The 14,440-nt window shown below is 36.5% G+C and overlaps 1 protein-coding gene across 1 annotated transcript in view; it reads left to right on the plus strand.

Moving 5' to 3' along the window:
* ITGB3BP (integrin subunit beta 3 binding protein) overlaps positions 1-14,440 on the plus strand; it is a 38,567-nt gene that overhangs the window by 5,004 nt on the left and 19,123 nt on the right. The window contains exons 2-4 of the mRNA XM_070939494.1: positions 2,323-2,365; positions 7,454-7,589; positions 12,788-12,863. Of these exons, the coding sequence (XP_070795595.1) occupies positions 2,323-2,365; positions 7,454-7,589; positions 12,788-12,863 (255 nt within the window). The remainder of the gene's footprint in view (positions 1-2,322; positions 2,366-7,453; positions 7,590-12,787; positions 12,864-14,440) is intronic.

A 14,440-nucleotide genomic window follows, 5' to 3' on the forward strand; every position in this document is an offset into this window, starting at 1 on the left:
TTTTATACACAAAAATTTTCAGTAATTCCTTTTCAAAATAATCCTAAAATCAAAACTAGCAATATAAAGTCATGCTTCAAAGATGTTCTTAAACTTTTCTTATTATGTTTCATCTCAAGAGAATAAAGTAAAAATATTTTATTGAAGATTGGCTTGAGCGTTGGCCTTGCTTACATATTTTTACATGGAAACATGTCTCATTGCATTCATAAGACTTAACTTTTGAGAAGATGAGAATAAACTACCTCCAACTAATAGGCAGCGTTAGCCAAAGCACATTATGTACACTGTTATACATTTCATTGATTCACTGTCCCATTTGGCTATTTGATCTAAATGATAAACCAGTTCTTAAATAAAGTGTATTTTTTCCTCCTATAACTGTATGATATAGAAGAGCAATACAAAAGAAACGTAATAAATGCTTCTCAGATTATGCTTTCTGTTTCACAATATAGCCTTGAATTGATGCTCCTTCACTTTCCCATTTAAGAAATGTCATTCTTTAAATCTGTAAAGGTCTTTGCAACTGTTGAGTTTTACTACTATTGCATAGGGGAAATATGTACCTAAAATAATTGTGTAACAGAAATGTGGCAACTCGATTTTTCTTCTCCTGGTAAAGTGGTAATTTCTTGGACTGTGAATGGCTAACGAGTTCAATTATTTCCAAGTTTTCAGCATCTCCACAGGCAGCGGAAAGAAAATTTGGGTATGCTGTAACTCTGCTGCCACCCAAAGTCTCTGACAGATTTTAAATAGCATACTGCTTGGCCGGTCTACCGTTTTTCCTAGATTTTTTTTTCAGTTTGCTATAGTTTAATGGGATTTTCATGTAGTTTGCCATTTATCCTAATCATAAAGCTATCTTGGGTGCAGATTCCACTGTACTTTTGCTTCCAGCTTTCTTTGAAGTCCACCATAAAAACTTCCATCATAACATGCCTTAGTGTCGAATGCAAATACATGTCCCCTACAGCATCTTTGCAGAGTGAATGTATTAATGTACACAGTGTTTCCTTGCTGCCACTGAGATACAGAAGATGTAATGGAGTCTGCATTCGTTAAGCAATACAGGCACTGTGTTTTAAAAAGAACATTCCATTAAGAATTTTGTCAAATTCTTTCAGCTTTGATTGTATCGTGGCAAGAATGCAAGTGGCTTTTAACATGAAAAATGTAAATACCACATAGCGTTGCTTGTTTGTTTTAAAGACAAAAATGTTTTTCATTTTCATTTCAAGCTAGCAATATAAAGTCATACTTCAAAGATGTCTTTAAACTTTTCTCATATGTTTCATCATAAAAAAATAAAGTAAAAATATTTTGTGGGAGATTAGCTTGGGCTTTGGCATTGCACACAGGTGCCATTTATGCAGGTAATTTTTTGTGATTTTTTGTGAGGTTTACTCATTCTAGCGCTGTGGTTGTTTGGAAACAGGAAAATGGCCTATTTCCAATGTGATACCTGTAATGTTCTTTTCTAAAATGAAAACCCTCTGCAAACGTTGTTTAATCTAAAGTTATCTTCTGATGCATTTATTAAATGATTTTTAAAGGTTCTTAGTTCCTTCACAGGGAAAAAAGGTCCTTTAAATATTGTTAAAATTTAAGAAGGTACATTGGAATTGTCTCTGGGAACAATAGTCTAAATTTATGTTGACCTTTCTTTCTTTAAGTATTTAGTCTGCATTCAATAAAATTCTGATGACTGCTCTTTAGAAGACAGCTGTACAATCTAAAATATTATAAATATTCAGCTTTTCATTTCTAGTATTGCCATTAACAGCTGGGCATCTAGTTCAGGAAAACAGATTTTACAGAGGAAGCTGGCACGTTCTTGAATCAGTACAGTGAAGAATGCGAGAAAATATTTTCTTATGGTTTAGGGACCTGTAAAGTCATAGAGCATCTGTTCCTTAATTCAGTCATAGTCTAGCAGCACTGAATCATGTTAAGAGCTGAAATATAAGAATTGCTTTTTTCACCTTGAAAAATAACGAGGTAAGTTACTATGCAATTCTGCATAACAATGTTCATTGTTAGTCCTTTATAGTTAATAAATATTTTGGGTAATCTGATATTGGTATTCTAATCGAAGTGTTTATTTCAGTTGTATGCTACATGTGAGAAAACAGCACAAATATGATCAGTTTTCAAAGCAGTATTTACCAACTTGTTCAATGTATAACTGTATGAGGTTAGCTCTTATTGTAAGAAAATGTTTGCATGTGGTTGAGATTAGTTAATGGGGATTATTACTAGCTACCAGTAAAGGATTTTCTTAGATTAAAATTTCCCTTTGCTTTCCTTCTTTTGTAGTGCTAAAAGAGCTTTGAAGCTGGAAAATCTTATTCCAGAAAAAGTAAGAGTTTTGTTTTTCTGTCCTGTATTTAAATTATTTTGTAGAAAATGTGTGTGTGTAAATGAGCAACATTTCAGAAAAATTATCATAAACAATTTAATAATGATACTGTATATCTGAATGTATAGAAGTGATTGCTAGAGATCTTTGAAGGCAATACTATTTTATATAATATTCTGGCTTTGCATGAAACAATTGACTATAACTAAGGAAATATAGTGCTGTTCTTTGTTTTGTTATATTAAAATCTCTTTCCAGCACCAAATGTTTTTATGACATTGCTTATTAGAAATTTGTTTTATAATTGGTGAAGCAAATGCACTGCTATCTGAATGTACATATAACAATATGCAATTATGATAATACTATAATCTGGATATTATAAACTGCAAAATTGAAAGCAAAACAAAGACATTTTTATGATGAGAATGTAATTAGCTGAGAGAAGTAATTTAAAATGAAATAATATACTGTAACATTGTAATAAATTACCCATTCAGTTATCACAATAAAAATGAAATTATATTGTTTTTGTGTTTCTCTCTTGTTCTCCCTCATTGGTAAAATGTGGCACTGTGTGTTTCTAAACCCATTGTGCCATGACATATGCCAGTTTATTTTCTTCCAATACCAATTATGGGTGTTTCTGTGACGCTAAACCAGGTAGCTTGTGGAAGAGAACAAATAATAAGAAAATATATTAAAATGTAAATAAAATGAATTTCCATTTTTGTTTGCATGTACCATTTTTTTTTATTTTACAGATTTGCTACAGCTTAGCTAAACTGAAAATTTGACCTTGCTAAAATATGTATATTTTCTCTTTGTTTGGATTGAAACAAAATTCAAGCCAAACAAATAACAATCATTAGCAATGTAATTTGCAATTTCATTTTCTATTATTCATTATGTGCTGTAAATACAGCTGTGACTGTAATTTTGCATCTGTTTTCTAGGTCAGAAGGGTGTTTTTGGAAACAAGCGATCCAGCTTGAAATTATTTTATTCCACCCTAAAGCTGCTTTTTCTTCTGAAATAGAAATTTAAAAGGGGGGAAATGTTTATTTTAAGAATAATTATTTGGCATGTTTGCTCAGTCAGATCTCTTGCTGCAGGTTTATAATTTCATTACTTTTTCAAAAATCAGAGGTAAAATTAATCATGAAAATTGGGAGAACTACTTTTTTGTTCAGAGTGAAAACTGTGTTGCTAAATGTTGAAAGAAAGTGTTCAAATTACAAGACTGTTATAATATATCTCATCCAGAGGTAGCTTCTGTGGGCTATTTTGAGAATATATGTAGGTGATAGAAACTGTAATTTGTAATCCTAAAAATTAAATCCTGAATGTTCTTAATTTCTTATTTCATTCTACACCACTTTCTCTTCACTTTCCCCTAAATTTTGAGTAGTAAAATTAGAGTTAGAAATGTCTTGCTCTTTATATGGCATTTAATAAATATTAAGTTAATCAAATAAAAACCTGCAGTTATCAGGCCCAAATCCAAAGATTAGACAGCAAAATCCAATTGACTCCAATCCTTTTATTTGTTTACATTTAATAGACAGAAACTTGCCAGATTAAAGCTATAACCTTCTAACCTAATAGAAGTACTCCTGAGAGATTATAGGATGTTGCTTCCTTGAATTTTTTTCTCCCTCTCCCATCTAGTTCAGTCTCATATTCTGGGCTTTTCTCTGGAGTGTACTGTCTCCGCCCTGGTAAATTGTGGTGCTTTTGCCAAAATCCCCACCCCCCTTCTCCAGTTATATATTCTATTAGAGCAGCCAAGAGATTTCCAATTATAAATGAGCGATAAACATTATCAATGTTTGTTTATACACAAATACATTTTAATGTTTAGCAATATGGAGATATGGAAAGGAATATGGAATTTTATATTAAATAGTAAGTCTGCTATGTTTAGTTATAATGTGATGGTGAAGGAGGAAAAGGCAATAGTTTGTCAGATTCAGATTTGGCTTCTATCTTTGTAACACATCTGTTGAGGTTGAAGGTTCTCTTTCTTTTGAATCATCTATAAGCAGTGTCTGAGTGATTGGTGACACCTTTCTCATTATTTCATTTCATGATTAGTAGCATCAAGCAATTCTGAGGTGATAATGAGTGTATAGTAGATTGATTAGGGAAGACTAGGTTATTGCCAGCCTTTTTTTAAAAGTTGAAATAACATTTGGAATAAAATGTGAAAGGTAAGTTAGCAGCTTTCCTCTATATTGGCAGGATGATAGGAGGATTATTTAACAGGTTAGTTTGTACAGCACAGTCTAAATCAGAATCAATATCAGGCAAAAGAAAATCTTGTCTTTGAGGACTATGCTGCTTAATTCTTGGGTCCTGCTGTAAGCTTAAGCCTACAGAAGTAATTTCACCTTGTTGGAACTGCACTGAACAGGTAAGTTGGGAAGTTACCCTGTCCTCTAAGTCAGTGGTTCTCAACCTGTAGTCAGCGGACCTCTGGAGGCTCACAATGTCATCACAGGTGATCCACAAAGGCTTGGGGGCACAGTGGTTAGAATGCAGCGCTGCAGGCTACGTCTGCTGACTGCCGACTGCCTGCAGTTCGAATCTCACCAGGCTCAAGGTTGATTCAGCCTTCCATCCTTCCGAGGTTGGTAAAATGAGGACCCAGATTGTTGGGGGCAATATGGTGACACTGTAAACCGCTGCAGAGAGAGGGCTGTAAAGCACTATGAAGCAGCATATAAGTCTAAATGCTATTGCTATCAGTTCAGTCCGGCTGAGGGATAAGCTGTGTTAATGGGGAGTGGTTTTTGTGGTTCTTTAATCTTGAGTCTGTTCTAAAGATTTATTAACTGAACATAAAATAGATCATTGGTGGGGAGGGGGGAGAAAAGGATGGTTGCATTCTCTTTGCAGTAAAGCACTGGTTTTAGTAGAGATTATCCTCTGCTCTTGACAGAAGCCTGAACCCTTAGCAGGTAAGAAGAATGTAGGTGGATCAGGGGCTGGACTAGAGTGTTTCTAAAAATTCTAGAAGAGAAAATGTATTTTTGTTGAAGAGTTTGTCCCATCCTAAAAAAAAAAAAAGGTACATTAAATGGTTTATTGAAAAAGATACTTTTAAACCTTAGAAAACCAGGCAATAAGTGATATGCATTCAACCTACCGATATATGCTTGGAGTCACAGTTTTAGGCGCTTGCTCAATAATTTATTACAACTTTCCAATGTGTAAGATTCCTAGCGAACAAAGATAGAGAGCAGAGCCTGCTTCTTTTGAAGCTATGCCTTCAGATTGATTGATTTTTTAGTAGAACACCTGGCATCATTAGATTTTGTGGCATGACAACTACTAACACCAGTTGTTAGAACTTGAATCAACTTACCAAGTTTAGATTGAATGTCATTTGAGGAAATAAAGATGGCCACAAATGTAGAACCTGTACATAAACAAAGCTCTCCTAGAGTATTTGGGATGGTCTCTGAAGAGTGGTTTTTGTGTAGCCTTTCTTTTCTATTCTCTTCAGTGTTTTGTAACTGAGGGTAACTAGGACTAGGCAAGTATTGTCTTTCCTCAACCTCCTTCAGAAAAGTAGAGTTTCCTTTCTCATGGTAGCAAGCTTGTTCTTAAGTAAAGGGGTACTTACAACTCTGTAAGAATCATGGTGTGGTAGGAGACCACTTTTTTGTTTTTCTACCTTGTTTTGTTGTTTCCCCACCTTTTTTTTTTTTTGCACTGTTGAATACTATTTCTCAGTTGCTTCTTTCATTGGTGGTTATTTTCAAGGTAATCACAGAAGTGCTAGAAGACAAGACAAGTCATTTAAATGGCGAGAGGGAAGAAGTAAGAGAGTACTGACTATGAGTGTTCAGCCAGAATATAGCACTCTAATAGGATAAAGCCAGAAATGGAAGCGATAGAATAGAATAGAGTTTCAAGATCAGTGTCCCAAGTTTCAACATTTTGGTACAAATAACATTGTGTTAATCTGTGAGCCCTGCAATATCTTCTAGTAGGTTTCTGTGTGTAATTCAAAAATGCTGCTTTTAATATTTGGGATAGGTCTTTCTTGTGCATTCTCTTCCCCCACCCCCATCCTTTATAATATGTATTCACTGATAAGGCTTAGGGAAGATAACCATTATGCTGGAGAAAATGATGTGCCGCCCTTGCTATAGGATAGTGATGGCTAACCTTTTTGCCATCGCGTGCCGGGGGGAGGAGGGGTTGTGTGCATGTGTACCCATACCCATAATTCTAGGTGCCCCGCCCCCGTGCATGCACGTGTGACACCCCCCGCTCCCCCCTGTTTCTGGCACACAATGGCCCAGTGGGCCCGGTAAGCCTGCTTTTCTCTCTCCCCAGGTTCCAGAGCCTTTCTAGGAGCTTGGGGAGGGCAAAAACAGCCTTCCCCACCTCTCCGAAGGCCCACCGGAAGCAGGAAATGGTTCATTTGCCAACTTCTGGTGGGACCAGAAGTCCCATTTTTTGCTCTTCTCAGCCTCCAGAGCCTTTCTAGGAGCCTGGAGAGGGCAAAAATGGCCTTCGCCACCCCCCTGTTGGCTTCCGGAAGCCGGAAATGGCCCATATGCCAACTTCCAGTGGGCCTAGAAGGCCCGAAAATCAGCTGGCCAGCGCATGCATGTGTGCCAGAGCTGAGCTCCCATGCCCACCGATATGGCTACGCGTGCCATATTGCCATCACAACTATAGGATAAGCTTTGGGAGTCATTTAGAAGGCACATGCTACTACAATAAGGTCTAAATGTTGTGGGTTTATCAGATATTAATTCAGCATCCATAGGAATCTGAAAGTGCAGCCAGAGACATTTATGCCACTTCTTCTAGATATTCACTTAAGATCAACTATATTTTTCTGTTGTGACACCCATAACTTAGATCACCCTCTTGCAAAATTACATGAGTTGACTTTGATGCAACATAGAATTATGCTGAAAATATTAAAACATATGTAACTCTGGATTGCAAGGAGGTGTATTGCATGATAGGTAAATTATGATTATTTAAAATAGTAAATAAGTGTATCGGCATTGAAAGGGAGAATGTGACGGTGCTTTCTGCACATGTTTTTTATTGGTCCAGGTGCCAGCAACATCATCAGTAAAAGGAAAGGAAAATGGCCTTCTTTTTTCACCAATAACAGGAACATGTCTAATGAGTTCATTTTCAAGTCCCAGGAGTAATCATGCCAAAGAACAGAGAAATGACCTATCAAATGGTTAGTTGAACATTTTATTCTACTTACTATGGAAGTTTTCTGGTTATTGATCAAGTCAGGTTCTTGATTTAGTAATTTATGTTTATAGTTACATAAATAGCTATAATTTCTTTTTTATTTTCTCCCCACCCCCCAGTGAAATTGGATTATGAGGGCCAAGATTTTTACAACTTTTACAAGCATACTTAAACCATATTCAATGGGGAGAATAAAAAACTTGCCAGGTTTTGTATGACTTCTTTACTGTAGAATGAATACTTGTAAACTCCTTTGACTGGCTTCCTTCAGAAATCTGTAGGAGTTTTATTTTATCCTTTGCATCACTCATTTAAAGGTGCAACAAAACTCAAGGCGTTGTTTTAAAATATACATTGCAGTTAATTAACTGCAAAACAATTTCATGCCTTTATTAATTGATGGAGTATATCATACAATGTATCAATTTAGAATTCTTGATTAAACAAGTTGTGGAAGTTCTAAAGATAGAAACAGACAGTGGTAGAGACATTTATGAGGCTGAATGTTCTCAAATAAATACAGAGCTCTGTAAATTCAGCCATGAATAATTGGTTGCATTCTTTTACATTTAAAACTCAGAGGGAAAAATTCAAATGAGAAACTCCTAAGGGGGAAAAATAATTGATCAAACTAGATTTCCTTGATAGCCTTAACTTAGAAAAAGTCTTGTAACATCTATTCAGCTGTGGTACTGAAAATGTATATCTTCTGCAATAGCTATTGTTGAAAGATCTTAATGTACAGTAAAAAGAGAAGGTATCTCTCACAATGTTGAAATCTGCTTACTATTTTACTCAAGTCAATTTTTTTTTAATTTGATTTATATGCCGCCCTTCTCCAGAGACTCAGGGCGGCTTACAGTGCGTTAAGCAATAGCCTTCATACTTTTGTATATTTATACAAAGTCAGCTTATTGCCCCCACAAACTGGGTCCTCAATTTACCTACCTTAGAAAGGATGGAAGGCTGAGTCAACCTTGAGCCTGGCGAGATTTGATCTTACTTTAATTGCAGACAGCTGGTGTTAAATTACAGTGCTTCTGTCTGTTGAGCTAAACCAGGCTCCTTTGCAAATTTGCAAATATTAGATTGTTAAAAATAATAAAAATGAAAAAAAAGGCTAGAAAGTTGAAAAAAAGTCTCAGAAAAATGCAGTGGCAAAATTATGGCCAAAAATAAAAAATCCTACATGGACCAGGAGTTAAGTTAACTTTGAAGAAGCTTTTGTTTTGTTGGTCAAGTAAAGAAAATATCATTTAGGATTTTAAAAATACCCGTTTCAATTTCCAACTATGCGTTATGACATCTTTATCATAATACGCCCATAACTTACTTGTGCTCACACTATTTGTAAGAAATTAAATTTAGAAATTAAGAGTAGAATTTTTAAAAAAACAGCTTACCATCCGATTCTTTGGCATTATTTCTGCAGCTTGATAGAACTAAAAAAAGGAAAGCTACTGAGGCTTTGCTGTATAATTATCCATCTAAATGTCAACTGCGAACATGTGATGCCTTCTTTTATGTGCAAAAGGACTGTTCCCTTATGCCCATACTTAATTACAGCATGGAAATATAGCACACACTCACCTTTGCCTTTGACACTTAATGTTCAGGGATTTTACTTCAGGCATTTCTCCTTTTCCCCCCCACTCAGAGTACAGGCATATGAAAAATTCAGTCAATCTATATGCCACATACATATGTGCCACACAAGCTAAAAATCATAAGAGTTGGTAAAAGCAAATACTTTGTATACTGTTAATAAAAGATTCATTCAGGACATCCAGTGTTTGGAGTTTTGAAGTTGTAGATTACACTATAGATTATGAATATAGATAAATCTATTATTAATATTCAACTAAGAAGACAGGAATTACTGAGTGAATATGATAAATTCTTCAATTTGTATAATTGCTTTTTTACCAAGTAGCTCTAACTTGCAGTATGATGTACAAAGAGTACAGATTTTCCTTATTTTAACTGGTCCATATTAAGCCATAAATTTCCAAACGATATTTTCTTTCTTCTCTTCGGTGTCTCTGTATCATTTCTGTTTTGACATGTTACTTGGCTTTAAGCCTGGTTTAAGGCAAGATTTTAAATAAAAAGCCCTTATTGTTCCTCATGCCTTTTTAATGCATTTTACAATACAAGTAGTCCTCGTATAACAACTGCAGTTGGGACCAACAACTCCATTGTGAAATGACATGGCTCTTAAGTGAAACTTCACATTATTGCGCCAGGCTTAGTATATCCATTCTGCTGTGGTTGTTAAATGAATTAACCGCAGTTGTTAAGCATAATGTCACATGACCACGGTTTGCAATTTACTAACAGCTTCTCCAATGACTGCTTATTGGAAGCTGAACTGGCTGTGAATAAAATAAAATTGAATGGTTGTTAAAGAAAGACAGCCATTAACCAAGGACTACCTGTATTTTCTGTATCTCATCCCACACAAACTCTAAAAATTAGATTCCCCCTAATATCCCTTAGCTCCCATCTTGGCATTCCAGAAGGCTTTAAATAGTTGGCTGTTCTCCAGGCCTTGTGCTAGGGTGGTCAGGATTTGTTTGAGAGGGTCAGTGGGTTAGTCATTGGTTCTTATTTTTTATCATTTTCTTACTTGTTTTTATAACTGTTATATTGTATTTTCTATTCTATTTTGTTTTATTATGCATCTCCCAAAGTCAGTTTAGAGCTGGACGGTGCCTAAATTGAATAAATTAAAACAAAATAAAATTAATTAATATATGATCCCATAGCTAGTATTCTGTCTATATTAGCATGACATAATAAACAACAGGCTATTTTACTAATTTAATTAGATTTCTAAGCATTAATGTTTTAAAAATTGATTTTAATCCTTACAAATCCCTTTAATGGCTATACATAAATGCAGAAATCCGTGAGTGCCAAATTCAGTGACCAAACAGAAAGGTAATTAATATACTTTAATGAGAGAAAGCTTCATTTCTGTATCAAATATGGGAAAGGACCAGGTTTCTCAGGCTAATAATAGTTATTCAGGAACCAGGAAGACACATTTTGCAAACGTTCAAGAGCATTTTTCGAGGATGTTCAGGGCATTCAGATTAGGTCCAGTATAAAAGCCACTGTTGTTTATGAATCAAACATAAGGTCCTTCTCACTGTGTTTAGAACACTATTTAAATTTGGGGATGGGACATCATTTGTTGTAATCTGCAGAGAGCTTGTGTGAAGAGATCCTGCAGCCTTTCTGTACTTCAGTTCGGCACTTAAGATATATTCCTGAAGGAGTAAAATAACAGAATGTTATACATCGTAAATTTTAAATCATGACTTGACATGCATACAGTCAGTAGATTCGGTGCAGTGCAGGAAAACACTCCTAGTGATATTTACATGGTACTTTAATCATCCCCGACCTCTTTCACTTTCAGATAGCCTTTAATTCTCCCTTAGCTGGAATCATTTGGTGTCACAAGACTTGGGAGCAAGCTGTGCTCAGCGGATTGCCACCTCCTACTACTTGTGCCCTACGCTCAGCACTAATTCTGTTGCCTCTTCTTTTAAGTCCAGTCCATCCTGTCTCCCAGAGGGAGGCGACATAGACCACACAGTGATTATCTCTTTGCCTTATTCCTTAATGTGCTTGATTAGAGAGGGCAGGAGAGGAAAAATAATTGAGCCAAGCAGGCTCTACGATGGAGAGATCACATGAGCCCAGTCATGTTGTCTGTATTGTCCCTTCCTGTTAATCTGCAGATCAGGACATTTTAGTTTTCTGAACATAACTGTGTTGCGATTCTTTTGAATGAACGGTCATTAAGCTTCATTCATGTGTGAGTGAATGTTTGTTGCTTACTTATGGCTTGATCTGCACGTCCTGTGTTAGGATATGGGCATATACTTCGCATTCAAGTTGCCATCGAGACAGACTGTAAGGATAATATTTGGCCAGAAGATCAGCAGCAGCTATTTAGTTACTTGGATTTTTATGCCAGTCCTCTCATGACAGTCTCTCTGGGCAGCTTCTGTAAATAAAAAGATAATGCCGTAATCCTATAAAAACAACCATGTGCAGAGTGCAGAATCAGCTTGAAGAACAGACTGGTGCACTAGTCAAAACTGAACAGGAACACACAGAACCCTTTCATGTGTTTGCTTCCAAATCGCCTTAAGAAAAGGAATGGTTTTAAACTATTTAACCAGAGAATAAGGCAGTAAAGAGAGGGGAACTATCTATGGTCTGGAACCTCTACATGCCCTGTGTTGCTTTCTTGGTTAAAGGATGGGTTTGGGCTTTTGAGGAAAGAAATTTCTCCCTGTCTCCCTGATGCAAAATTCTAGCATCTAGTTGTCTAGAATGCTGAATTCCTTTTTCAGAGCCTTTGAACTTTCTCTGGATAGAGAGGGAAAATACATCCCTAACTTAAAAGCCACTGTTTGGGGATTTAAACCTCTGTTCTGTAGAAAACGTTTGCCTATCTTACCCAGCTATTGCAATGAGATTGACTGCTAAAAAGTGTTACGGTTGCTAAGGATTAACTTTCATAGGGTTTTTCCCACTTTGGGTGATATTGTACATATTATATAGTACAGTGACATTGAATTAAAATCAAAGTCTTGTGTACCGTTTCCTTTCGGTGGTTTCAAAAGTATGAGATAACCCTCATTCTTTTCTATATTCTCTGTTGAATACTTTTTTAAACCAGTTCAAATTGAGTGTCTTGTTTTCCTTTCTCATTCTAGTCCTTCTACCTGGGACAATGATGGAGTCTTTGTGAGAGGAATCAGGGGCTGGCTAATGTAAATAATCCACTCCACTAGAAGCATCCTAATTCTGAGATACTTTTTGGTTTCCAGGGTTTAAACAGTGTATGTGTGTGTATATACATAGTATACATATGTATGTGTATGTACACACACACACACACACAAACACACACACAGAGAGAGAGAGAGAGAGAGAGAGAATATATTAGATAGATAGATAGATAGATAGATAGATAGATAGATAGATAGATAGATATAAACAGAGAGACAGAGACACATACAGATACATACATACATACATAACATTCATACATATTACTTTAATAATGAGAGGAGTTTCTGTTCATCAGCAAAATGGGAAGTGTTCTTTATTGAGAAGATAAATAATTTATTCCTACTTCTTTAATTAACTTTGTAGAAATTGGAGAGTCTTCCAAAGTCTTGCCAATCCAATCCAATAGAAAGGAGCAACATCAAATGAAGAACAATGACAAGTAAGGTTTTCTATTGAGTAATTATCATGAAGTTCCAACTGCAGGTGATTTGGGAGTGTTCAAAGCATTAGCACTTCTAGATGCCATATATACAAATACTTTTTTGCACTAGTATTTCCTGTGCATTTCCATGTTTTAATGTTTTGAATGACACATTCATCTAAGGGATTGGAAAGAAGATTAAAACCCTCACTTTATCGTGCTTGCCATGCTTTTTCTTTGTATTTTATGTTTTATTGGTTTTATTTTTATTTTTTTATTTGATTGTTGTGAGCTGCCCAGAGTCATTGAAAGTTGTGAACTGTGTTAAATAATTTATCTGTATAGGTAGTTCTTGGCTAGTGATGGTGATTGGAACCAGAATTTCCATCACTAAGTGATGTGGTCGTAAAGCACAATGTCCATCACATTACTTAGTGACAGAAATCTCAGCAATCAGAAAATCCCTATTGGTATTTTTAATTGAATTCCCCTGGTGGGAACCCACTCCAATCCAAGCCATTACTGATTTGTTACCTCCCAGCCCTGAATTTCAATAAGGGACTTTCTTCTCTTGAAGTCCCCCCATCTGCCTAGCTTCCCCCACTGCTCTTTTGGCTGCCCTGCATTGTGACATCCTTCAACAGCAGTGGCAGCTCTGGGACTGAAGTAAAAGTCCAGTACCTTCAGTAGATTCTGCTGGCTGTGGCTGCCTTGGGCCTCTACTTCAGCCCCAGCACTGCCAGCGCCGTTGCAGAGTGTTACCTCAAATTCCATGCTGCAGCCAGCAACCCAGCACCACAGCACAAAGCCACAGCTGCCCCCATCATCTAGTATCTATTGTATCTTGTACTCCACCAGCCCTACTGCACCTAGGTGACATTTGCTGCCTTGTCCCTTCTGCTGCTGCTGAGGCATCTCTGGCCCGGCCCTATGCAAGGCAACCACTAACCACCCCAGCCTTCTTCCTTTTTTACAAATTGCATGTACTGTTCTCCAAATTGTATGTGTCCTCACGATTCTTTGGAAGGCCTCTACATCAGCCCCAGTGTAGCTGTCACTACGACCACCGCTGAAGCAGCACTCAGGCAGACATGAGGCCCTGGAAGCACCCCTGAGACCCTTAGTCTTGTTGATGTGAGTGAATGACCATGCCTGAATTTTGATCATGTGATCACAACGGTGCTGCCACAGCGATAACTTCGGGGACAAAGCGTAAATACTATTCAAATAGTTTTTGAATAATTTCAACAATTATACAGGATTAACTGTTGCCTAATCCTGCAAGAAACTGTTATTCCTTCCAATGTTGTTGCACTGGATTTGGCAGCAATGCCATCCAGTATGGTTGATGATGAGAGAGGTTAAGAGTTGTAGTTTAGCAACATCTGTGGAATCCTCATCTTTATCCTATAATATCAGTTTGGTTGTTTCAGCTGTTCGGAGCAAGCAATTGCTACTTGAGCTTTTATTTAATATATTTGTACAGTGTAGTCCTTCTGTCAAATATCGACCTTCTAACGGCCTTCAGAATAGTGCTGGGGTTTCCATTGTTCTTTTTTCTCTGTTCTTATATCCACTGTTTACTTTCTCCTTGA

The sequence above is a fragment of the Pituophis catenifer genome, unplaced genomic scaffold, assembly GCF_029215685.1.
Source record: "Pituophis catenifer annectens isolate HBS135680 unplaced genomic scaffold, rPitCat1.0.hap2 SCAF_3, whole genome shotgun sequence".
NCBI lineage: Eukaryota > Metazoa > Chordata > Lepidosauria > Squamata > Colubridae > Pituophis > Pituophis catenifer.